Below are 25,730 nucleotides of genomic sequence, written 5' to 3'. Positions count from 1 at the left end.
TTAGGACTGGTTGGCCTGGTGCCAGGATAATGTGACTGGGTGGGACATCATGCTACATGTCTGCGGCATGATGCCCCAGTTCTAGACATCACTATAAACTGCCACACTGCAGACATCGTAGTGATATGACTGAAAAATTGTTAAAGCTACGTTAAAAATCCTAATCACACACACACACACTATTCACACAAATTAATACCCTCTTTAATTATATTTATGCCATTAACTGTCTTAAAGCAGCAAGTAAAATAAACTTGTCATTTTTAATCTGCTATCCACATGATACTCTAAATTCTCTCAACAGAACTGTAGTGAAGTGATAGTAACCATAAAGTAAGAATCAATATAGGAATGCTAAAGTGATATGGAAGAAGAATATTGACCCTGATTGTAGATTGTAAAGGGTTATTTTTGGAAATGCATTACATAGCTTCTGAATAGTGGGTTGTACTTTTAATTTAATTGAACATGTTTATGTGGTCTTTTAACCTTAGAAGGTGTTGAAGTAATATTGTTGAAGAATTTGATTGGGTTTGAGTTCAGGTCATTGTTTCCCCCCAAGGAAATTCTGCCATACCTAATTTCTAATTGGTTGGCTGTTAAACAACCTGGCCATGTGCACAAATTGTAATGTTCTGGAAATGAACATATGATCCTCATCCTGGTTCTGAAATTGTGTCTTAGTTTTTTATATAAGGTATTGAGTAAGAAAATTATTCATTCCTATCTTAAACATCTATAGTACAGTCATTTAGTTATGATCAATTATTATTTTAGAGAATTTATTTATTTCAATTATTCACTGGAATTACATAGTGCTCACAGATATGAGGACTAAATAACTATTTTGAAAAAACTGTGAATTAATTTAAAGAAATTTAGATTATATCATTGCGATACATCAAGACTGTTAGTATATCAACACTATTCAATGATATTTGCACATCAGTACATTAGACTGAACTTCATTCAGAACAACACTGGAACTCATTTGAAATACTCTTTACTTTTAGCCTTGATATAGAGCTTTTCAAACTATTTGGGAATTCATTTACAATACTATGAGTAATTTTTAATTTTCACTTCGCATTTAAAAAAAAAATTATCTTGAATTTTACAAAGCTTCTTGGTTTTCTCTTTGTCATGTTACTCAGATTAAGATCATAGTGTGATAACAATGAAATACAAGTGTAGATCAAATGATTATAGGCCATCTTTGAAAAGTGCATGGTCTGGTCTATTTATAAGTTTTTTTTAAAATAAAGCATGGTCTGGCTCACTCAGGATTTTCTAGAAATGTATGAGTATTTGGGTCTGTTTTGGAGCAGGGAATACTTTATCTTCCGATATATCTTTTCGTGATATTGACTAGATGTAGGAAGCAAAATTTATTTTAAGCAGTGTTTTTAATTTACAGAACATTACCTATTGCATCTGTCTTCAACTGTTAAAAAATCAGATTTGTATAGCATAGATGTTATACCTATTTTGGGTTTGGCTTATAGAAAAGTAGGTTTTCAGATCTCCAAATATGAATTTATATTTGGTTCTGCCAATAAGTGAGATAAAATGCAATAAAATTAACATGAAAATCTTTAAACAAAAGATGTTCTTAAACAAAATCACCAATTACTTTCTTGCATGATTATGCTTTATTACTTTTGATTTAAAATTCTATTTTAATTTTTCTATTTTTGAAATTATGGATCAAACTGACATGAAACAATATTTTGTGATTGCTAATTTGATTCTGTGCAACTATTACAACGGTACAAACTGTTCCAAATTTCAATACAGCTAAATTATTGCATGGACATGTATATGTACAAAGGTTGCACAATATACATACATGTATATACTTGCTTACAAGTCCAAATGCAAACCCATATCTGCCAACACGTAATGCTATGTATCACATACAAAACTCATTAAAAGTTGAAGGTTAATATTTATTTTCCATATCTGATTGGGTACAAAAAGGCTTTGAGTTGCATGCCATCTCATAATACTTGGTGTCTGATATCATAAGTTAAGAAAAGTAGCATCATTAGTGTGGATTACAGGGATGACTTATAAACGGTTCTACACCCATCAACAAATGTATTACACTATTCACTTTCATATTTCTGTGAATACTAACTGCAGACTTTCCTGTATTATTACTTTGCCAGCATTTCTTACTCTCTTCATATTATAATCATGCTGTCTCTTGTAACAACAAAGTTTGGACAGATGTAATAGTTCTAGCACACCTTGCAAAATCTTCCAATTGTTATACAGATTATTTGTTGGCATGTTATTCTGCATGATCTAAATTATTCATTAAGTTTGCTAATGCAACCTTTGCTGACTGCTCAAGTCTAGCTCAATATCCTAATTTTTTCATTATTACTAATAATAAAATCAGTGTTCATGATCAATACACCAGGCAAGGTGTGCAAAAACTGAAATAAATCACTCTAATTTACTTGAGGTGTGGAATAGCACCTGTTCATACCCAGTGACAGCATTTATAGTACCTCATAAAGTGTTGAATGTTGGTTGATACTCCACACAATAAACAGATCAATTAAGCATTAATGGGAATGGTATCTCATGTTTTATTCATTACATCCAATACAAGACTACTTGTTAACTGGTATGATAACAACTGGGAGAAATCTCCACTGCTCCAACAGGTTAGTGATAGCTGGGTTTTTATTGATCTTTCCATTAGCAGATTAGCAATGTGATCAACCCTGAAAGATTAACACTAATGCTAACTGCATCACCTTAAACCCTAGAATGAGAGCAGTAATTATAAGTTACTAATGTATTCCACTTTCCAAAATGATTTAAACACAAACTGTGTGACTGTGTGTGTGTGTGTTTAATATCTGTGTAGTTGTCATTATGTGAGTGTGTATCAAAATGTATGTATTGATGATAATGACAAGGCTAAGTCTACCAGCAATATTTTAATTGAAAGTATATCATATGCTTAAAAAGAACCCATATTTTCTTTAATTCAAGTCTTAATTTCCAGTCATATTGAACAGGCTTATATGAGTAAATAACTTATGGGTCAGTTGTACAATATCACTTATTTGCGTCATGTGCACGGACTCCCCTTTTGAAACAATGATACACACTTCTGTATGGTCTCCTCAAGCCCCACAACACTGTATGGTCTCCTCAAGCCCCACAACACTGCCTAGAAAGTTGGCAGATATGTGAATCACGAATAATTACCTGTATATCTTCAAGTCCCAGACTCACACCCTGCATATAGTTTTTTACCACCTTCGCGTTAATGATAGCAGCTGTTCCGTAGTATGTAATGCAAATCTAACGTTACTGTGTAGAAATCATTCTTCTTCTTTCAGATGATGTGACCTTAACCTTGCTGTTCCGTGCAGCACAAATTTTGACCTAAACCAGATTAGGGACCTACATTACAAGTACCTTACCTCCATCGTAACGAAGACTTGTACATGACCTCATGAACCAAGGTATTTAACAAATGTGATAACAAGGTCTAGACCCCTAGTCACTAATACAGTTGATGCATGCAATCGACGGGCCCAATGTGGGTGAGCAAGTTGGTGCCGTGTTGTTGTTTTTTTTTTCTTTCTTTCTTTTCTTTCTTTCTTATAGCTGAAAATACCTGGGCTTTAATTGAAAGTTTCATTTGCATTATACATCTTGCATTACACGTACCCAAGCTGGGTCACAGGTCCTCGTATCGTTGCTTAGAATTTACCTGTCGTACATGTACTATATAATAAGTACTTGTAGTTATTATATAGTACATGTATGACAGGTACATTCTAAGCAACGATACGAGCCCCTGTGAGCTAGGTATAAAAAAAATAAACAAAATAAAAGCAGCGATCCGATATACGAGGTTGTAATTGCAGTTTAATGTGCACAAATACCGCAGAAAGTACTAAAACTTGCCTTGTTCATACTATTATTACCTTTAAATGTCATGAACTTAAAGTAATAAATCTGTACTAAGGTAGTCGTCTAATTTTGACCCTGAAGAACGAAACCGGAAGTTATAGGCCGCTGACATTTTTCGACAGAACTGTGGGAATCGTTGTTTCTAGTCTTTTTCATCTTTTTGCACAATCGCCGCAAAACTAGCGCCGTTGCTATCTGGCCGTTTATTATGCAATTTTGGATATTATCCATACGCTGACATGGAAGACGCCGTTCGCAAGTTTCCGATTAGATCGGGTTCGTTTTTTTGGCGGAGAAATTTCTGCCGATCGCAATGAGTGTTTTTACTGCGGCGATAACACATCCGAGGCATATTTGTTCATACAGAAATAGCAGAAGTAGAGCCGAATGAGGCAGACATGGGTGCACCAAATATATTATGAACTTGTGAGAGGTTGACCGGTATAAAGTAAAATTGTTTATATGTGCAACATGCACTTTGGAGAGAATGTTGGCATATCTCTACGTTACTTTCATGAACTGTGGCTGAAATTTCTTGGATATTGTACTTGTGGAAGTTCTACATGGCCTAAGCACGCAGCTTACCAAACCGACTGTTACATGTGCTCAAAAAATAGGCCTGAATTAGTCCAAAGTACACTATTTTTAGCAGTTATTCCAAAAAACAACAACAAATTTTGCGAGTCATCACAATGCCAGCTTCTCTAAGTGCAATGAATGAATAATAAAATATATCAAATGTTCAAACAAAAGTTAATGGCTTTTTTTTTTAACAATTTACCCTTGAAGCTCTGAAAGTGAACATTAGCGAGCAGAGCTAGCAGGTATTTTTTTATAGATGTACATCTAAACTAAGGCCAAGCTGTTAACTCTACAAACCAAATTGCATCCATTAATCATACACCAACATAAAGGGATTTAAGAGTTCATGTAACAAGCCTTAATATATACAACGTATTTTTAAAGAGCCAGTATTATCAGTGAGGAAAACCTGGAAAATTCTTTTTTGCTAAATACGAAACTCAAAAGTGTCACGAAATGTAACCTTCGCCTAAAGTACCAGGCTAGGGCCAGTCTACACCTCAAGCTCTTAAATGCTACTAGTTAGGTCACATTTGCATGTAGTCCGCAATCCCAGAATGCCTAAATAGACGTGACAGGCTTTGAAATCACACCGGAACTTATTAAGTTTCGCCGGTACCCTAAGGCAGAAGTGGTAGTAGCAAACTTCAACCTGCTAGCAACTAGCCTTGTTGGCAAGGGGGAAAAACTCTGTCTCGCCCATGGAACTCTATTCCAAGACAATTTCGATCCATGATTTTGTGTTGAGATAAGTATAGTGAAAGTATCGTACCTAACAGGTAGCTGTCTTACTGTAACGTTATATGTTTTCTCTGTAATTTAATCACTGGCAATCCATCAGTGAAAGCCGCGTTTTATCCACTGCCAATACATCTGATGAACAAATAACAAATTTACGCTTTGAAACTAGTCCTACAACGTAAGACACATCACCCGATGGGGGTGGGGGTGGGGGGGGGGTGGGGGGGGTGTGTGCTGGCCCTAAAAGAAAAACATGTACTATGTCTTACATTGTATGACTAGCTTTGAAACGTACAATTAAGATGAAAACGGAGACCCTTTAGACGTTTGTTTTTAATTAAACTGCCTGTACTGTGGGTCATATTTAAATGCGAAATCAACAAAATTCAGGGATGAATATATTATTTTCTCAGTAGGGTTCAATTTTGAGAAAGGGTGGCTCTTTTTGTTTCAAAGTACCAACGGCGTCAGTTATTCACAGAGAAGTGTCCAACTTAAACAGGAACAGAGTGGTTTAACTGCCCCTGTCCCCATATGCAACTGACATTCTTGTTAAAAGTAGTGCCCAATTTCTATTTTTATAGATGATAACCGAAAAGTTGGTGCTAAACTGGTAGCATACAGCTATGGGTAAGAAGGACACAACTGGAGTGCGATCAGCCCCTGTGGAACAATACAGGAAGCAGATAGGTAAGGGACAGACAAACCAACTAATTTTCTGGGTGGGGCCGGGGATTTTCTTTTAGTCTCACCAGACAGTTATTTTAGTGAATTTTCATCCAACAATGACCTGTTGCCAAAAAAGGAGAATAATATTACAATAAAGATACAAATAAAAACTACCTAATGATTTTTGTAGAAAGCATGCTTGTAAGATTTTGACTTGGGTAATCAGGTTAAGTCCTTATGCAATTGGTGGCATTTATACTGAACCAACACTGCCACCAACCCCTCTTGTTTACATTCATTTTTGACGGCCAAGAGCTTTTTTAAATATTTTCCTGTGACATTAGGCAGCTAAAAGAATATGTGCCTTATGCATAATTAAATTTCACTAGTACTCTAACAAATTAGCAGGGGCCTCGAGTGGTGAGTGGTCTAAAGCGCTCTCCATTACGGATCACTGCCATCTCACCTCTGTCTCCATGGGTTCGAGTCTCGGATTCAGCCAGTGTGGGTATGTGAGAAAGCTTGCCAGTAGCTTCTCGTGGGTCAGTGGTTCTTTCTAGGGATTTTCCGGGTTCTTCCTCCACCATTAATACTGGCCGCCATGTATAACCTATCGTGTGCTGAAAAATGGCATTAAACCCTACAACAACAACAACAACAAATTAGCATACCTTTCATCACCCCTCAACAAGCTAGATTTTTCGATATTTACCTCTGTAGCAGACATATGTCAATATTTAAGCCAGGTAGGCTGTTCATTTGCAGGTTACACATTTGATCTCCAATGCTAGTCTAACTGTGACAGGCATTTACCAAACAAGCCAACCCATTTTCAAGCCTAAGTCAATGTAAATCTAAACCACATTACAGATTTAGCTTCTGTTTGAATTTAAAAATGCTAGGCATATAATAATTAGGTTCATGCCTTCTAACTAAATAAATAGGGAGGTGTCAAAATACGAAACCATCCGGTGAGACCTTGAGAATTTATATATCAGTCTGATTAGGGGAAAAGCTTCTTAGTTTCAAAACTTTGAGCACTTCTGAATAAAATGCAACCTCAACATTTGTAAAATTCACAATCGTTTGTTTCTCATGATGTATTGCACTTGTTGATGACAGAGAGCCATGATATAGAGCTACAGCTATGACATTTGGAACAAGGCAGTGCCTCTCAACTAACATAGATTTACTTCTGACTCAGAATGGCTTAGATATGTCTATTGTCAAAAATCAAAAACTTCTTGGTATCTACATTGATCAGTATCTCAGCTGGAATGTTCAGTCACCTATTTGCAGTGGAATGCTCAATCACCGATTTGCATCACCTATTTGCAGTGGCATGCTCAATCACCTGGTTGCAGTGGCATGCTCAAACACCTATTTGGAGTGGAATGCTCAGTCACCTATTTGCATTGGAATGCTCAATCACCTATTTGCAGTGGTAGTCAAAAAATAAGTATTTTAAAATTCTCCCAAGATTTCTACTTCCCCAGTAACTTGAACTTTATTTTTGGAATATATACTACCACTGATAGACTACAGCTATACCATATGGGGAAACACATCCAATTATAGTCTGTCGAGAATTGATAAACTCCAGAAAAGGTCAGTCAGCCCAAATAATAATGAAACTTCCTATTATGACTCTCTCAAATGTTTTGTTTTCACATCTGTAATGGCTGCCCATGAAAATATGTATTCTTTATTTTAAAGGAATTATGACATATAAGTCTTTAATGAACTTTCTCCAGATTATATCTCTTACCTAATTGAACTAAAATGATCAAAATACAGAACGTAATCTCCAATTGATGACTAACAACAATCTTCAGATTCAGTGGTCGAAAACCAACCATTACAAAAGCTCATTCACATTGCTCAGTGACTACTGTATGGAACTCCTTACCCCTAAGGATACGTAATTCAAATTCCCTTGCTTCTTTTAATATATCATGAAAGAAATTCTCTCTAGACCTGCTGGAATGACATGTTGAAGTATCTGAATAGAAAACTTTATCATTATGTCCATAAATAACATGTCCAGGTCTTATTCAATGTATGAATACATATGACTTAGGTATTACTGAAATGTATCTTTGTATAGAATATTGCTCAAATATGTATGTTTCTCAGAATAGTCTCGCATATACATTCATGTTAAATATGTATAAATGAGTGTGCGACATGTTATGTATATTTGATTTAATTTATATTTGATTTAATTTGTTTGTTGTTTAAAAAATTTTATTCTATTCCATGCTATTATAATGTAACTTTATTTACTGGATTTGATATTGTTCAGTTCTGACTGGTTTTTTGTTTTTGTTGTAAACAAATTTATAGAGACATTGTATCTAATGCTGTCCTAGTTCCTGACCTTGATTCAGAACCAGTAAGAGTTGTAAACAACTTTAAAAAAAAAAAAAATTCTTTCTCAGAGTAAGATTCATAAAGTGGAATTGAGGCCATACTTGAAGTACGTGACAAACACCATGTATCAGTTAGGTTTTTCCAGAGGATTGACCCACAACCGGGCATCTGTTTTGCGTTGTAGCTAGATTTATTATTGTTGTTTTGAGAAAGAATAGTCATTAGTGTCTTAACACTTGAGAAGTTGAAGTGTTTTATGTTGTGACCAGTTTTTGGAATAATTATTTTGTTTTCTTCAATTTAATCAAGGGGCCCCGAGTGACCGAGTGGTCTAAAGCGCTTTTCATTACGGATCACTGCCATCTCACCTCTGTCTGCAGTGGTTCAAGTCCCAGATTCAGCCAATGTGGGTATGTGAGAAAGCTTGCCATGAGCTTCTCATTGGTTGGTGGTTCTTTCTGGTGGTTTCCCGTGTTCTTCCTCCACCATTAATACTGGCCGCCATGTATAGCCTATTGTGTGCTGAAAAATGGCATTAAACCCCACAACAACAACTAATTAATCATAAAGTATTTGCATCAAAAATGTCCTTTGGATCACATATTTGACCAAAATATGTTTAATCTCCTGTTTGAAAAAAGACTTATGATGTCAGAAAGAGAATAGTGGTTGGCAAGCTCCAGCAAGTCATCTTTCCTTTAACACTCAGAACCTTTCTTGGTCAGATTGGAAACAAAATTCTCCACCCCAGGTAATATTGTAAAAGCTTGTTAGTTTCACTTTGGAAATCAAAAGACCTGGGACAAAGAAACTTCTGAACAATAAGTAATTTAAATTTGAAGATAATTTCAATTTCTCTGCTATATTTCAAAAATTCTTATCCAGGACAAGCCCCCAACTTCTGTTACAACTCTCTAATCATAAACTAAATACATGTAACAGAAAGAAATGAAAAACTTCACAAATAATTTAACTTTCAAAGAAAATGCGAGTGGAACTTAACATTATTACAAAGTGAATCCCAGATAATCCTGAAACATTTATTTTAAAGTCCAAAAGAATGAACAGTTTCATATAAATTTCAGAACTGGAAATGTACTGACTGGTCTGCCAAGAAATGTGATGTCAAAATGTGTTGTTCAAAACTCCTTTGAACAATTCACAGTAGTTCCAAATGAATATTTTAGTCCAATGAACACTTTATATTTGCACTGAATGGCCCATTTTCCACCCAGATAATATCTAGATACAACATAAAATCTGCAGGTCTGGTATTGCAACAATAACATAAGAAATAAGAATGACCAAAATTGTCCAGCTATTTGTATTTATATACTAGCGAAAGGGTGAAAATGTACTTTGCTACTACTACCTAAATGACAAATTGCAAATTTCCAACATCATAGAACAATCCGCATGATTTCACCCATCTAATGGGAGTTAACTTAATTCATCTAAGATACCAGCTGACCAGCCTCTCCAATGGGAGAAAAAAAGCAACAACTCGTAAACATGTTTACAGTACTAATCATTCTTTTATTAGTAACTGTCAAGATGTGCATAAGCATCTGTTTATAGATCCTATGTACCTTTACATTTTTTAATATCTTAAAATAGATGACATGCATGTACACCAAATCCAACTATAGATAATCACTTCATTTTACAAAATGAATAAAAGTTACAAAAATTATACATAAAATTATGTACCAGGAGTTAATAGATATACATAACAGTTGTGACTCTTGGGGTATAAGGACCTGGTGGTAAGATCAGACTCAGGAACCTGTGACCCAGGGGCATGTCTCCAGGGTACAAAGAGTGACATGGAGGCCAATTCTGATTGATAAATAGCATCAATGGCTCAGTCTTTCTTGGTCTATAAATATGTTACAAAATTGAAGTAGGGATGTAAGGGTACCCAGTCTGGCCACCTAGACCTGGCCAGTTTTGTTTGACTCAGTAATGCCATGCCTGGTTTTAAAATGAAAGTTTGATTTTGCTGGGTTCCACCCTCCACCCCCTAATAATAGATTATAGAATAAATTTAAAAATCATTTTATGTTTGACAAAAATGTGGGTGAGAGAGGGAATCAGGCAGTGAGACAAAATGGGAGTAGAGAAACACTAACACAGTTAAAAATGTACGAATGTAATATTTATTCATGATGGTAAATGTACCTTGAGTTCTATCCAAATATGTAGAATTTTTTTTATTGACCTTTGACCTTCCCTAACTCTTGTCCTAGAGTGGGATTCACTTTGGTATAATAAAATCAACAAAAACAATCCCCACTTCCAAAATAGTAAGTGTAGCAAACTTTATCCAACTCCTACATGGTTTTGAAGTTATGGGCTTCAAAAATACTCTAACAATGAATTGGCACAGATAACAACAGACCACATATAGTATTGAATTGACACAACAGACCACAAATAACATGGACACAAACATCAGTAGACCACATGTAACATTCATTTGACACAGACAACAGACCACACATAATATTGAGGTGACACAGACAACAGACCACATAACTGAGTTGAAACAAACAACAGACCACATAGCATTGAGTTGATACACACAAACAGCAGACCACATAATACTGAGTTGACACAGACAACAACAGACCACATACAACATTGAGTTGACACAGACAGCAAGAGACCACATGCATGCTATATCTCACCTTTTTGTAAAATAACAGTTTGCAGTCCTAAGGCAATGTGATATTTAGCCATTTTTAAAAATGGCACTTAAATTTCATTCAATTTAATTAAAATGTATGTCATCATAATTATCAGATTTAAATTCATTATTATTCACAATGACATTTTTACTTTACTTTATTTAAAGTATGCACAGTGGATAATGAACTTTTGGATAGAGAACTTGCTGCAAAAGTAACAAGTTCTCATTTATATTAGATGGAGCATGTACGTTGTGTTATATATATAATTTGTATTGTGTGCTTGATCTTTGTCCATAACTGGAGGGTAGGAGTTTGGGTCTACCTAAAATCATTTTTTTATAACATGTTTACATGGATTTTGAGTTTAGGACCTCGGTTTTTCCCAGGAAAATTCTGTTGGGTCATAAAATAATATATGTTTCTGGTTGGCAGGCCATCACTGTTTTTTGTTGCCAACCCTGCCACATTTTTTCCCCTGGGTTAATTTTTTTTTTTTAACAAAAGGTTCATGAAACTGACTTGTGCATTTTATTGAGCTGGCTTAGCCCAGTGCTTGAAGCACTTAGAACATTCAATATACAGTTATTATATATATATATTAAAAAAGATTTTTAATTATTTTTTTAAATTCCTGAAATTGATTTGTGCATCTAATTGAGCCAGTTTAGCTCAGAACCTGAAGTGCTTTGTACATTATATATTCTATAAATCAGTCACTTGTATACAGGTGTATGTCCTTGCAAGGTGAGATATAAGTCTTAATTGAAATCAGTCACTTGTATACATGTGTAGGTCGCTGCAAGGTGAGATATAAATCGTAATTGAAGACACAAAATCCCAATAAACCAAAGAATCACTGAAAGCAGACATTTTAATTTGCTCTGAAACACTTAACAGATATGGGTCTAGTAATGATTGCATTAAAATTAATCAAAATGTAACTTTGTTATAAAATGTTCTTTTTCATTTGTAGGCAAACAGGATTGGAAGAAAAGTAAAAAAGAAGTGAAAGCATCCAAATCACATGCCCAAATCAAGAAAACTGCATCTGGTATGCAGGTACTCAAAGACTGGAAGACAGTATTTTTTCTTCTTCATTTTGTCCTGCCAGCGTTAGTTGATAAAAGACTACAGTATCACTTTCCAGTTCTAAAAATAGTGGTGACAACAGTTGTTTAAATATTGATATCGATTGTTGAAGTTTCATGGACAGTTATTATAGCATCAATTATTACTTGGATCTTTGACCAGGATGAAAACATTTAGCAGAAACCTTGTTTCAACTAATAAAAGTGTTAGTAACAATTTTCTAAAGTAGTCAGACTGGTGTATCAAAGTTCCTGAACACTCTAATTCATGCTCCCTAAGTGTACACATAAGCATTTGTGTGATTCTACCGGCAGAAGGTCAGAATTACTATAAAGGCTGTCTACTTAACATACCATTTTATACTTAAAATCTACTGCTTTTGACAATTTAAAGATTTTTTTTTTAAAATGAATTACAAAACCAAACACTGTGTTTGTGCAAGTTCTATAAATACATTAGAGAAACTAACCAAACCAGTCTACTAGAAAACCAGAAATGTTCCACCAGTACACCGATTGGTGTGATGATGCATGACTGAGTAATAGGATAAGATTTGTGAAGGAAGATCTAACACGTGTTCACAGCAAGCTTTTAATTGATTATCTTATTGTTGTAATTTGGGGAATGTAAGGCCAAATGTGGGATGTTTTTTGAGGTGTTGTAAGTAACAAGGGATCAAAGGTGGTCCATACCTTCTGAGGCTTTGATGAAAATCAGCTGACCTTTGACAGAGGGGAGATAAAATGAAGAGACTGACCGTACAAAATGATTTCACCAGACACAACTAGAGTAAGTAATTTGATTTTTTGTGTCTTTTTAAATCATTATTATATGATTCACAATGTTTTATGAGGATTATTTAAGGACAGCTCTTACACTATTTGCTCAATTCATGTCAAAATGCCAAATATTACAACAATGCCTGCATATCAGAGTTGTATGAGTTTGCATTATGTGTTACAAAGGTATGAATCCTTTGTATTTCATAACCTATTTGAGGTTTTCATTCACATATATTCAGTACTAGTCTAGATATATTATATCGGTTAAAACTGTATTACAGGATGATTAATTTTAAAGTTAGGATCAATTATTCACAAAAGCATAAATACATCATGTTTTTTATAATTATTTATTTCAAGTCTAAATCGATCTTTATTTTTGGTTAATTTACAGTGGTGAAACTTTTCAACAAATTCTTGGATCTCTGCCATGAAGAGAGCAGCCCTTGAGGATGAGTCTCAGGAATACATCTTAAGTCCAAGCCAGGAACTTTCTTCTTACGGTGTACATGGAGAGCAGTCAGCAACCTTACAAACCCAGCATCCAGAAAACTAAGCTAGAACGTCTTTGCTGACTGAGCAGGGTTGCCCTGTCATTGCCATATTTGTATGCTGATACAGAGGACATTCTCCATTATTCATAAAAATACAGAATAATTCAGAGGGAAAGCTGGACCAGAAAATAATCACAGTGAATGTCATCTGCAGTCACCAGACAGTGATCTTAGGAAATTAAAATGCTTTTGGATTTTATTAAATAAAATCTTTGAACTGATCTAGAAGATAAATAATTCTAACATTTTTAATTAATTGACAATATACTGATTCCTAATGAGTTATTATTATTTAACATTTTTCCATCAGAATCTGATTCATATTCAAAACTTGATGTTTATTATATTATGAAGAGAATATATATATATGTACCCAAAAATGCACTTGTTTTGTGTTCAGTTTCCATTAAAACACATAAAATGTATGGCAATAAAAAAATCTACTAGTTTAGAAGACAATCCAAATATGAGAGTCTACTCATTTTAAAATCCTGGTTCTGTCATATGTGTGTATAAGTAAAACACAAATCATAATCTCATATTCCACATAAACATGTTTCTATGCATAATATAGAATATCTCTTGACCCATGAACTGAGACATACATATTTTTAAAATTTTGAATAACATTAAACCAACTTGTTAGATATATGCACCATTTTCAAATATTTGATTGTTCCCCTAACAAAGTTGGGCAGGGGAGATAAAGAAAACCTCACCAAGATATGTTGCCTTGCTTGTACCAGGATGCACGTCTTTAATTTCTATAATTTCCTGGAAGTTGTTGCCAGCAATCCTAACAAAATCATGACTAATGGCAGGTGCTCACACTTTAATAATAAATTCAGTATCTTTGCAAAATATTTTAGCAAGTAACTGATGTTTTAATCTGTATCTCATTTTTGTATTTAAAAAAAATACTGTTGCAATACTAGCTCCATAACTAAATTTGATAAACTTCATGATTTACGGTAATTGGGGTTGTCCCAGAATAAGACTTAACAATACTAGTTTGACTCACTACCATGGCTTGCCATGAAAAAACCACATGCTTTATACTCCACTTTCTCTGGACTACTACCTCACCCCCACCCCATTCCCCCAAAAAGCTTGACTCAGTAGTTGTAATCCAAAGTCTGTTACATATATAATGCTTCCTGGCATTCTGACTGCATGTGTAAATTTTGGTAAAAAATATTAAAAATGTCACTGTAACCGCATTCTTTTGTATATTGAACCTTTGACCCCTCCCATGAATCCCAGCAAAAAGGTCAAAACTATATATATTGTGAAGATGGTCATCACATTGGCATCCTATGTACAAAGTTTGGTTGATTTCCACCCAGCAGTATTGGTACAGACAGAGTTATGGACAGACTGATAGATGGAGGTTATCACAGTATTCATGCTAAAGCAATGGTATAACTAGTTGATGTCAAAATGCAGTACAGAAGAGACATATTGTTATTATAGTATATTCTCACACCATCCCATTTGTTTGTACCGCTGACGGATATTAAAAACAGAAGGCATCATGGATATGAAATATGCACAAACCATGTCATTTCATTCATTGATTTATAATTTCTAACCTCATTATCACCAGGGGTCCCAAACACTTGTTGGTGTTTCGAATCAAACAGGAGTTTCTTTAGGAACATGGTGAGCATATTTGCTTGGGCCATTCTATGTTTTCAAGCAACACATGTCATTTAGTTCACCATCTTTGAAAATCTCAATAATTCTGTAAATTTTGCATGTACATCTCCTTGGGCAAATGTTTATAAGAGTTCTTCTGTTTTTTATATGTTCAGTTTGTGTTAGAATTATTATAACTAGATATTGCAGATAATGGATGCATGCAACACAGTTTTTACTCAAATAAGCTTTTCTAGAAACCAGTGGACAGTGAGCAGTCTGACTGATTATTTACATTGTGAGCTTCCATTTGCTTTGAAATGTCACTAATTTGACAGTGGCAACAATCCAGTTAGAATTATAAATCAGTGGGTGAATTGACTAAGTTTGGTTTATTTTTTATATCCCTGATGCTTTTCATGTTTAAATTAGGTTAGAGGGTACAAACAAATAGGCAGGTGTGCGAATACTATAATATGTTACATGCTTTGGATTTATTTTATCTTCTTGTCAATAACAGTCTATGATTCTGATTCCCTCGTAAAGGTAATTTGATATGTAAAAGATATTATGTGTATGAAAACAAATGGTAAAGAATATATGCTGGGCAAAAAAAAATGAGAAGTATGCTAACATAGAATAATTCTACTTTAAATCAACTTTACATGATTCCTAATAATACTTGCATTAATACATGGCACTTTTGATACTGCATTTAAAGGTCCACCTGTTGTATAATTTTGACATGCCTGAATACTTGCATTTTGTAAATCATCAAGTTTTACTTCAAATGTCACAGTGATAAGTGTCTGCATTTATTCCAGTATGGAAGAATTTTATACCTTTCATGTGATGTTTTATTTTTAATAGTGAAGAAAAAGAGTTATCTCCCTTCCTCTTGACTGTATCAAGAAATCCGACTAGCACTATAGTCTCTGTTACTTGGTTTACCTCCCATCCATTCCATCCTTATTGTCTCTCATAATAATCATCCTGACAGGTCAGTTTATAATTTATTGAAACTCTTTCAAACAGTTTCTGAAACAGTTAAAACAAAAATTTATTTTAAAATGAATAGTGAGATAATTTGAAATAAAGTAAACCAGGTCTTCATTTTTCAAAATATTTTAGAAGAAATATTTCTACTGTGCGCTATAGAATAAATTTATTGATTAGAAGAAATGGATTGGAAGCCAGCGTGGAGCTTACAGTACCATAAAACCTGTCATGAGCAACCACCATTTCTGGCAGCAAACAATGGTCTCTCAAGACATGATCTCATTAAAGAAGTAATCCCATGACAACAATTTGATTTGAGCAGTGAGAATCTGCGTATATATGACAGGTGGTTTTTTTAAGGGTTGACTTTATTTCATCATAATTTTTCAAAGGAACATGATACCTCAGTTGGTGAGTGTCCAGACCCCAGTGCTGGCATGCTGCTTCAGATACTTTTGGGTAAGGTACTTGGCCTCATCTCAGCTTACTCGAGCTGAAATAGCTGATAAAAACTAAGGTTACTTGATGAAAATTAAAAAGCCACATTAAATGAAAATTATTATAATTATTATTGTTCATTTGTAGGATGTGCTGTTGATTGTGGGAACCTGCCTGACACTGGTGGTAGGGTTGTACTTCATGCTGTACTGGTACCTCAACAAGGAGAACCTTGTCTCAGCTCCAATGGATGAAGAGTATTAAGATAGACTTGACTTTATCATATGAAATAGCGTATGTTTCATATCACTGAACCCCAAACTATGAAGAACATTGACCGAGACTCACTGTTGCATAATACATTATCATTACACAGTTTTTAACTTCTGATTATGCTTGTACAAGAATTAAATAACCTCAGAAAAATGATCTTCAACCGGAATTGTTGGCTCAGGTGATGCTAATTTTTCTGGGGTTGATATAGCCATGTGTCAGCTGAAGTCAGGAATCTCTTTTATTATATACGACTTTTAATTTCTTTATTTTACCTGCATTAACAGTATGAACAATAGAGTTCATAAAGTTTTAGGTGTCTATATCAAAATCTTAAATTGTTTGTAAAAATTCAACTGGAAGATAGCCTTTAGTTTTATGAATTTAAAGATTTGTACCATTGTAAAGGAATATAAAAGAAAAAGAACAGAAAAGGCAGAGAAACAATGAATGTTTACATATTCCCCTTTTCTGCTGATAGTTTCCATTATAAAGCATTAATTTAGAAGTTGATGTAATGATTTAGCAGTCTGACCCAGAAGAGCAAAGTTAATCGAGAAGTCATGTAATAATTTGCAATAGATCAGGGTCTTTGCTGTTTACAGTTCAAAATACATTATACATGAGCAATACTATAATAATAATTCATTTTTTGTTGAGTTCAGTCTAGTGATTATCATGGCATCTGTTTGCATGTCCATTTGATCAGTCCATATGTCCATCTATACCTTATATTAACCTCAGTATTAGTGGGGGATTTTCTTCCTTTCTTTGGGGTACTTCCGTAATATGGTCAGTTTCTCGGCTATAGTTGGACATAGTCATATTTTAGTATGTGGATATATAGGTCTATGTATAGTACCATTTTACTAAAAACTCTGGGGTGGGCTCGACATGCAGGTCATGACCAGCTTATTTTATTGTCTAAATCATTGTTCTACAACATTTATGAATTTAATGCGCATTTTATTGCCAGATGCATTGTCATGATTGTCCCATTTTGATGTTCATGTGAGTTGGTTAGTGCCTTAAAAAATTAAATTTGGAGAAATTTGTTGACAAAATTTTCATTGTGATGAGGATAACAGTCTTGTTCTTATGGATTTTAAGATGGTTTTAGTCAAAATTTTATTTTAATATCTTTATTGTCACTTTGGGATTAAACTCAGTTTACGACTGTAAAACCATCAACATCAGAAATTTAAGATAGTTATTTGATAGGTCTAGCTTTAGGAATCCCAGGATGGTTACACATGGTAGAGTTAAACATGATAAACACTCTGTCACATGTAAGCTAGTGAGATTTTATGGTATTTTGCACAGAATTACATTCCTCACTGTCCACATTTGTAAGGGAGTCAACATTCCTTCTGAATCGTATGGGGAAAGAGGGTAACATGTCCAGCTTCAAGAACATGACCTATAATACAGTACATTGTATTTAATTTGAACACCATAGCCAATATTACAATAATGAAAAGAAGCTGGCAAAAACAATTGATTGATCAGTTTTTATTGAAGGGTAAATTTTGTTTTCTTACAAGTTAGTGAATGTTTTGTAATCAGAACCATTGGATGGAAGAAACATCCCAAATAGGACATACTTTTGAGCAAGGAAATCTATGTAAAATGCTTAAAATTAAATAAGATCATTATGAATTGATATAGTTTTATTGATAAAGAACATGGCTAAATTGCAAATGTCATTTAAAATTGAATGTGGTGTTGGAATATTCAAATATGGTGACATACAGAGATTCCTGGAAATTTACCTAAAATGTAAAAAAGCAAAGATCTATGAAAACTGTAATGTTATATTATGTTTGTTTTGTATGGTAGTTTAAATACCATGCTGATAATTCTTCAATTTTGTTTTAGATCCTGTTGTTATCAGAATAGTTGATATCTTTTTGTCTCATACATGAATCGCAAGACATGGATATCACCGATTTCCAGTTGGTGATGGCAGTGCTATCGTACAAAATGTCAATGGTTCTGTGTTCAATTTTCTAAAAGTCTTATACATAATTTACTGTTTTAGGGCTATATTAGTTTATGTTTATAGCTTGTACCTGATCTGCTAGGAATTCCTATCTTGCTAACATTAGCAGACAGCTCGTTTCATTATTGTGAACAATGAATGTTAAGATGTTGTGTTTAAGATTTTGGACACTAAATATCATCTACATCATTTGTTCTATTGATTTTGGACACTAAATATCATCTACATCATTTGTTCTATTGATTTTGGACACTAAATATCATCTACATCATTTGTTCTATTGATTTTGGACACTAAATATCATCTACATCATTTGTTCTATTGATTTTGGACACTAAATATCATCTACATCATTTGTTCTGTTGATTGAAGACCAGGGATAATATTACTGTAAGATGCTCAGAATTATAATAGAAGACTTCTCTTTCCAATATAGTTTTTTGTGCCTTGTCTAAAGTTGTTTTGTTGTTTGCAAGTAATATTTTAGTTTAGCAATCAACTTAGTATCTCCTGTGCATATTTATCTCTAATGATATATTGTACTGCATATACTTTGCAAAAGTCCATATAGAATTTTAATAAGTGGTAAATGGTTCACCTGGTTATCTTCAGAATGACAAAAAATGATTTATAAAGTTTCTAGTCTTTTTTAACAATGAATCTTGTAGCTTAAGCTTGGATCAGGTTGGAGGAATCCCCTTTTGGTTCATGTCCCTGTATACCTTTTTGCAGTTCTCTTCAGCCTAACTCCTACAAATTCCAGGTACTTTTAAAATGGCAATTCAGCAATTGATTCTGGTGCAAAACAATTCTTGTTCCAACTCTTTTGTTCCTCATCTTGTCATAAAAAGAATCATCATTACAGTAAGTTTGGAAAGTTTTACAGGTCCAGATTCTTCTGTCAGCATCTTGGTAATGTTGAAACTTCAGTACTTGTGGTGCTTTACTCTGTCTGTCTCTCTGTCTGTCTGTCTGTCTCTCTCTCTCTCTCTCTCTCTCTCTCTCTCATTTTTAGAATTTAATTTATAGTACTCTGCAGTAGTCAGTACTTTGTAAAGTTTGCTATTTTGTAATCTCTCCCTGCATTAATTCTGACATATCTGAGTCAGGCTTCATCTCTTCTCTGTGATATTCATCAAGCTCATTAAACTTAAACATTCAAAGTCTGTGATTTTTCTTCAAGCATGTAAGGTCTCTCTTGTTTCATACAGTGACACAGATCATCGGACCTTCAGTGATTCAAGTCTGAGATGCTATTCAGAACATCATATAACTTATAAAATGGTTTCTTATCCGAGTTCTCTTTTTAGATTTTCTATTTCTTTTCCTCTTACTGACCCTAATAATATTGTTTTTCCATGGGACAGTCTTAACAACCCATTTTTGTGACCCATTATGATGTAAAGAATTTTCAAATTTTAATCTGGCATTCAGCACTGACTTGTGCTATCCAGATGTGTTTTGGAATAGATGTATATCTTTTTCAGAGAATAAAGAAGCTTGAAGCTTGCTAACTTGCAGTCAGTAATACCAAATCTTAGAGAATAAGATTAGTATGGTCACAAAACCTGCTAAAACACATGGCTTTAAAAACTTTATTATTTGTTTAAATGATTCTAGTTTTTCAGACACCATATTTTCCATTGTTCAGGAAAATTTCAATTATGTGCTCTTTGAATGGGTAACTACACTTTCATGTTTTTTAATGCCACTTATAGTTTTCATGATAAAACCATGATTAGCTATCCAGTCTTCCCCTAATCAAGTTTAAAGTATGAATCAAATTTGATTATCTTTACAGCCTTCTTAATTATGAAAGTTTAGTCCTTTGACTCCATCTTTTTGTCAAAAATCTATATTATCTAGAGTGTCCAGCTCCTAACTTTATGTATGTCCATAATCTAGAGTGGCCAGTTCCTAACTTTATGTATGTCCATAATCTAGAGTGGCCAGCTCCTAACTTTATGTATGTCCATAATCTAGAGTGGCCAGCTCCTAACTTTATGTATGTCCATAATCTAGAGTGGCCAGCTTCTGACTTCATGTACATCCATAATCTAGAGTGGCCAGCTCCTAACTTTATGTATGTCCATAATCTAGAGTGGCCAGCTCCTAACTTTATGTATGTCCATAATCTAGAGTGGCCAGCTCCTAACTTTATGTATGTCCATAATCTAGAGTGGCCAGTTCCTAACGTTATGTATATCCATAATCTAGAGTGGCCAGTTCCTAACTTTATGTATGTCCATAATCTAGAGTGGCCAGCTCCTAACTTTATGTATGTCCATAATCTAGAGTGGCCAGCTCCTAACTTTATGTATGTCCATAATCTAGAGTGGCCAGTTCCTAACTTTATGTACATCCATAATATAGAGTGGCCAGCTCCTAACTTTATGTATGTCCATAATCTAGAATGGCCAGCTTCTAACTTTATGTATGTCCATAATCTAGAGTGTCCAGCTGCAAACTTTATGTATATCCATAATCTAGAGTGGCCAGCTTCTAACTTTATGTATATCCATAATCTAGAGTGGCAACTTCCTAACTTCATGTATGTTCATAATCTAGAGTGGCCAGCTTCTAACTTTATTTATGTCCATAATCTAGAGTGGCCAGCTTCTAACTTTATGTATGTCCATAATCTAGAGTGTCCAGTTCTTAACTTTATGTATGTCCATAATCTAGAGTGGCCAGCTTCTAACTTTATATATGTCCATAATCTAGAGTGGCCAGCTTGTAACTTTATGTATGTTCATAATCTAGAGTGGCCAGCTCCTAACTTATATATATCCATAATCTAGATTGTCCAGCTCCTAACTTTTTGTATATTGATAATCTAGTGTGTCCAGCACCTAAATTTATGTATGTTTATAATCTAGAGTGGCCAGCTCCTAACTTATGTAGATCCATAATATAGTGTCCAACTGCTAACTTTATATATATATCCATAATATAGTGTCCAGCTAGTTACTTTATAGGTATCCATAATCTAGAGTGTCCAGCTCCTAACTTTATATCCATAATCTAGTGTCCAGCTCCTAACTGTATGTATATCCATAATCTAGTGTCCAGCTCCTAACTGTCTGTATATCCATAATCCAGAGTGTCCAGCTCCTAACTTTATGTATGTCCATACCCATGTAATCAATGTAGTAACTTTTCTGTGCCTAAGAGTACAGCTAAACTTTTAAGTGTCACATTTTTTATTGAAGAATTATTCAAAGTTCCTTCAAGAGTAAGTTTCAGTGAACCTCATAGAATAGCATCTTAGTTTTACTTATTTACACAGAGAAATGTAAACTTGTTGGATGTAAACAAAAGACTCCAGTAATTACATTTAGTTTTTGCATTTATGTAAGCTTCAGTGCTACTACTCAGCACAGGGTAAAGTAGGTTACACTGTCAGATTTTTTCTTGACTTTGCAGAGCTTTTGGATTATGCCTCAGCTGATCAGGTGAGACATACCTTCTGCAGAATTCTTGTTGTATATTATATTATATGTATTTGTTTTTCTTTTTAAAAAAAATGGAGAATTGTTTATTTTATTGATGTGTAGATATATTAATGGTTTAAAGTTGTATTTCATTATTGTTTGTTAGCTTTGAGACTTAAGAGGAATGATTTTAATAAATTTTACTACTTACACCAAAACTATTGGCTGAAAATTTGTCGTTTATATTTGAAGAAAAATGAAGTCCCTAGTTGTTTTTATTGTCATGAATACTTTAGCATCATCTTACAATTTTATTTTTCAGTGTTAAGTTGTTTGTATGTAATCTTGTAATAATTTTGCAATTTATATAAAATAATGCAATTTTTTTGTTTATTGGTTTTTTCTTGTTTGTGGTCAGAGATAAAAAAATGTTCTTGTGTAGGAACTTGTAATAAGCTACAATATTTTCTTCATAACTTAAATAGTTTTCATTTGCTTAGAATTATTTGCACAATATGAAGAAAAAACTGAACACATTCACTCCAAGAACATGGAAAATTTTCAGCTGTAATTACCATGAACATACTGGGATATTTTGGAATGAGCCAATAATTGCTCCATGTCAAGGCATGGATTGTATTAATTTAAGAAGATATTTCAGCCATTTTGATGCATACATACCCAAAATCCTTGTAGGGACACCTGATTCGCTGATTGACTCTCTAACATACCACTGAAGCACAAAAATTATTGTCACATACTGGTGTAAGTGGAGCATATAGTTTTTTCTTGCAGCAATTTCAGTTGTCTAAAAATGTGTTCATATGTCTAAAAAAGTGTTAATTGAAGACTGGTACAGAACCAATTGCTACCTGCATATTTTTTTGCGTGCAAATGAGACCTAGGTGCTGTCATGCATACTGATGAGAGATCATTTCATGTCAATGTGCTGTCATGTATACTGATGAGAGATCTTGTCATGTCAGTGTGCTGTCATGCATACTAATGAGAGATCATGTCATGTCAATGTGCTGTCATGCATACTGATGAAAGATCATGTCATGTCAATGTGCTGTCATACATACTGATGAGATCATGTCATGTCAATGTGCTGTCATGCATACTGATGAGATCATGTCATGTCAATCTATGATGCCATCAGAAATTCCAAAATGTCTTGTGTGTCATGATTAATAATATTGTTAGATTCACAGAATCTATATCAAAAGAATTTGGCATTAAATGTAATCTCATGGCAAGATGCATGTAATGTTCAGTGGTTTCATAAGGGAGGTAATATGTAATAGCTTTTAACCTGCCGAAGTAGTCTCACACAGTTGATTGAATTCACTGTATTATTATATAAAATATTTTGCAATAAAAATTAGAAAACAAATTTTTTTCCAAAGTTCTTCAAGTACCTAAGTTTGTAGATTTTTCCGAGAAACGAAATTTGCCAAGGAGAAAAATGTCTTGTGCAATACTTTAATGAAAATAAGCATCTTGAAAGTGTCCACCATCACATTTGCCTGTAAACATAGTAGTAAAAGAGCTTTCTACACTGCACATTAAAAATTCCAGATCAATCAGTTTAAATGCTTTTGTTACATTCAGTTGGTATTATAGTATAAATATCTGTCAATGCATTAAGTTTTTACAAGAATTTGGCTTGGTGGCACACTAAAAGAAAACACCCCCCAACACTGGGTATGTTTCTGTCAGCCATGTTTTAAGGGTCACTAGGAAATGACATTGCTTTAGTTTCTGTTTAAGAGGAAATCCAACCCTTGCACTGATAGTACAATATATATGGAATCCCTAGAAATCCACATATGCTTAACAATGAGAAGATGTTAAAATACATTAATATATGTTCTGCACCTGTTCAACATTAATATTCTTATTCCATGTGGATTACCTACCATACGTCTCCTGTCCTTGCCACTAAAATGTGTTTGGAAAAAAAAAGTTCCCAATCAATGAATTGAACCTAGCAGATCCTTGAATCATTTTGGTAAGCAAATACTTCTGTAATAGTAATTGTTCTTAAATCTTCCTTTTTTCATGATCATGTTTTTCATCAGGCTAGGTCTATATTAACACATTAATTTAGTGTTTTGTGAACAAAACTTTGAAACAACATTAGTTGACACTTTGGCACATCATTGATTCATATTTATTACCAGTACCAAGCTTTCTAAGCATTGCCAAAGAATTGTTGTATTAGTACTTAGCAGGCAGAAGGATTCCATACCTTTATCATGGTAGAAATAGGTTACAGGTTGTTATTGGGTGTCTATATTATATTATATATATATATATATATATATATATATATATATATATATATATATATATATATATATATATATATATATATATATATCTGTGTGTGTAACAATGTGTTGATCATTGATTGATGAAAAAGTTCCATGTTCTAATATAAATTCCCAGTGAGTGCAAGATCATTAATGATGTGCACTTTTATTTGTCTTACGTATGCTGTATTTGATGCAATACCTTATCATTCAAGCTATATTTAAAATATGGAGATGAAAGTGTACAATTAATATCAAAGAAATAAAAAAGCTACCTTATAAAAATGAATTGCTCTTGTTCTTTGCATAAATGTATTGTTCACAACTCTGTCGTTGTGGTGGCTTAGTGGTTAAGTGTGCTGGACTAAGTTTCAACAGGGTACAGGTTTGAATCCTACCAGCAAATCAGCCTGGGTCAGCTACCATGGTGGTTCCCTGGAAAGGCACTTTGCTACAGTTGGCTCAGCACTAAATAACCTTCATGTGTTGATGTGCCATAAAATGCCAAACCAAGTTCAAAGCTCTTTTCTTGTTGAGATCTTCATGATGCACTATATGGGTGTGATTTGGATTTTTAATGTAACTTTAAAACAAATTCAGTCATATCGCTACCATGTCTGTAGTGTGATGGCTTATCGTGATATCTAGCACTGGGGCATCATGCCATACACATGTTGCATGATTTCCCACCCAGTCACATTATCCTGACAACAGGCCAACCAGTCCTAACACTAACCTCTTAATGCTGAGTGCCTAGTGAGTACGTATATGGATAGAAATGTTTTGTTATATCCCATAATTGTCAAAAGATGTTTTTGTGATGCTTAACCATATGCAGGCTGTTGCCCCCACTCCGAGAGACCAGATAAATAAACCATGTCAAATTATTATTGATAATCATTATATATTACACCCAAATTTTGGGGGGTACCTTAGCTACAATGTTGCAGCCTCAACATGGTTGATGCTATGATCTGATCCTGTACCTTACAATGGAGCAAATAAAACTATTGTCAAATATAAAAAGGATGACTGTCTTTCAAATCTACTACCCAAGTAGATTTAAAATGCCTGGACTCCCATTTAAATAAATGTTGAGTGTGTTATTGGTAAATCCAATAAAAATCTCTATCTTTTTAATTAATACTACTACTAAAGTGCTTTGTATCAGATTAGAAGATTTATATTATGTGACAAAGA

General features: G+C 34.0%; 2 protein-coding genes across 4 annotated transcripts in view; one reads left to right on the top strand and one right to left on the bottom strand.

The window, feature by feature from the left end:
* LOC149771515 (malonate--CoA ligase ACSF3, mitochondrial-like) overlaps positions 1-4,293 on the bottom strand; it is a 58,399-nt gene extending 54,106 nt beyond the window's left edge. Inside the window, exon 1 of one of the 2 annotated variants that reach the window (XM_089948359.1) lies at positions 3,960-4,293. The gene's annotated coding sequence lies outside the window, so the exon portion shown is untranslated. Of the gene's footprint in view, positions 1-3,231; positions 3,360-3,959 lie in introns of those variants that run through there. The other variant, XM_089948360.1, reaches the window with a different exon arrangement.
* On the top strand, positions 3,361-24,815 carry LOC149771514 (triple QxxK/R motif-containing protein-like). 2 transcript variants are annotated; one of them, XM_089948362.1, is made up of 4 exons: positions 3,361-3,491; positions 5,853-5,958; positions 11,977-12,062; positions 16,651-24,815. In XM_089948362.1, exons 2-4 carry the CDS (start codon positions 5,895-5,897, stop codon positions 16,765-16,767), a joined length of 267 nt encoding a protein of 88 aa, XP_089804488.1. In that variant the 5' UTR covers positions 3,361-3,491; positions 5,853-5,894; the 3' UTR covers positions 16,768-24,815. The 2 variants fall into 2 exon arrangements, with proteins under 2 accessions (XP_089804488.1, XP_089804487.1); XM_089948361.1 differs by lacking the exon at positions 3,361-3,491 and adding an exon at positions 5,123-5,306.
* The last annotated feature ends 915 nt before the right edge of the window (positions 24,816-25,730 follow it).

This window comes from Sinohyriopsis cumingii, unplaced genomic scaffold (assembly GCF_028554795.1).
Source record: "Sinohyriopsis cumingii isolate HCF-2022 unplaced genomic scaffold, ASM2855479v2 utg001789l, whole genome shotgun sequence".
Classification (NCBI taxonomy): Eukaryota; Metazoa; Mollusca; class Bivalvia; order Unionida; family Unionidae; genus Sinohyriopsis; species Sinohyriopsis cumingii.
This window is presented reverse-complemented; position numbering and strand designations above follow the sequence as displayed.

Excerpts from the sequence above, each read along its gene's own strand:
- LOC149771514 (XM_089948362.1), top strand. The coding sequence starts at position 5,895 with ATGGGTAAGAAGGACACAACTGGAGTGCGATCAGCCCCTGTGGAACAA. Across the intron at positions 5,959-11,976 it reads ACAATACAGGAAGCAGATAG|GCAAACAGGATTGGAAGAAA; the intron begins GTAAGGGACAGA and ends TTTCATTTGTAG. Across the intron at positions 12,063-16,650 it reads AAACTGCATCTGGTATGCAG|GATGTGCTGTTGATTGTGGG; the intron begins GTACTCAAAGAC and ends GTTCATTTGTAG.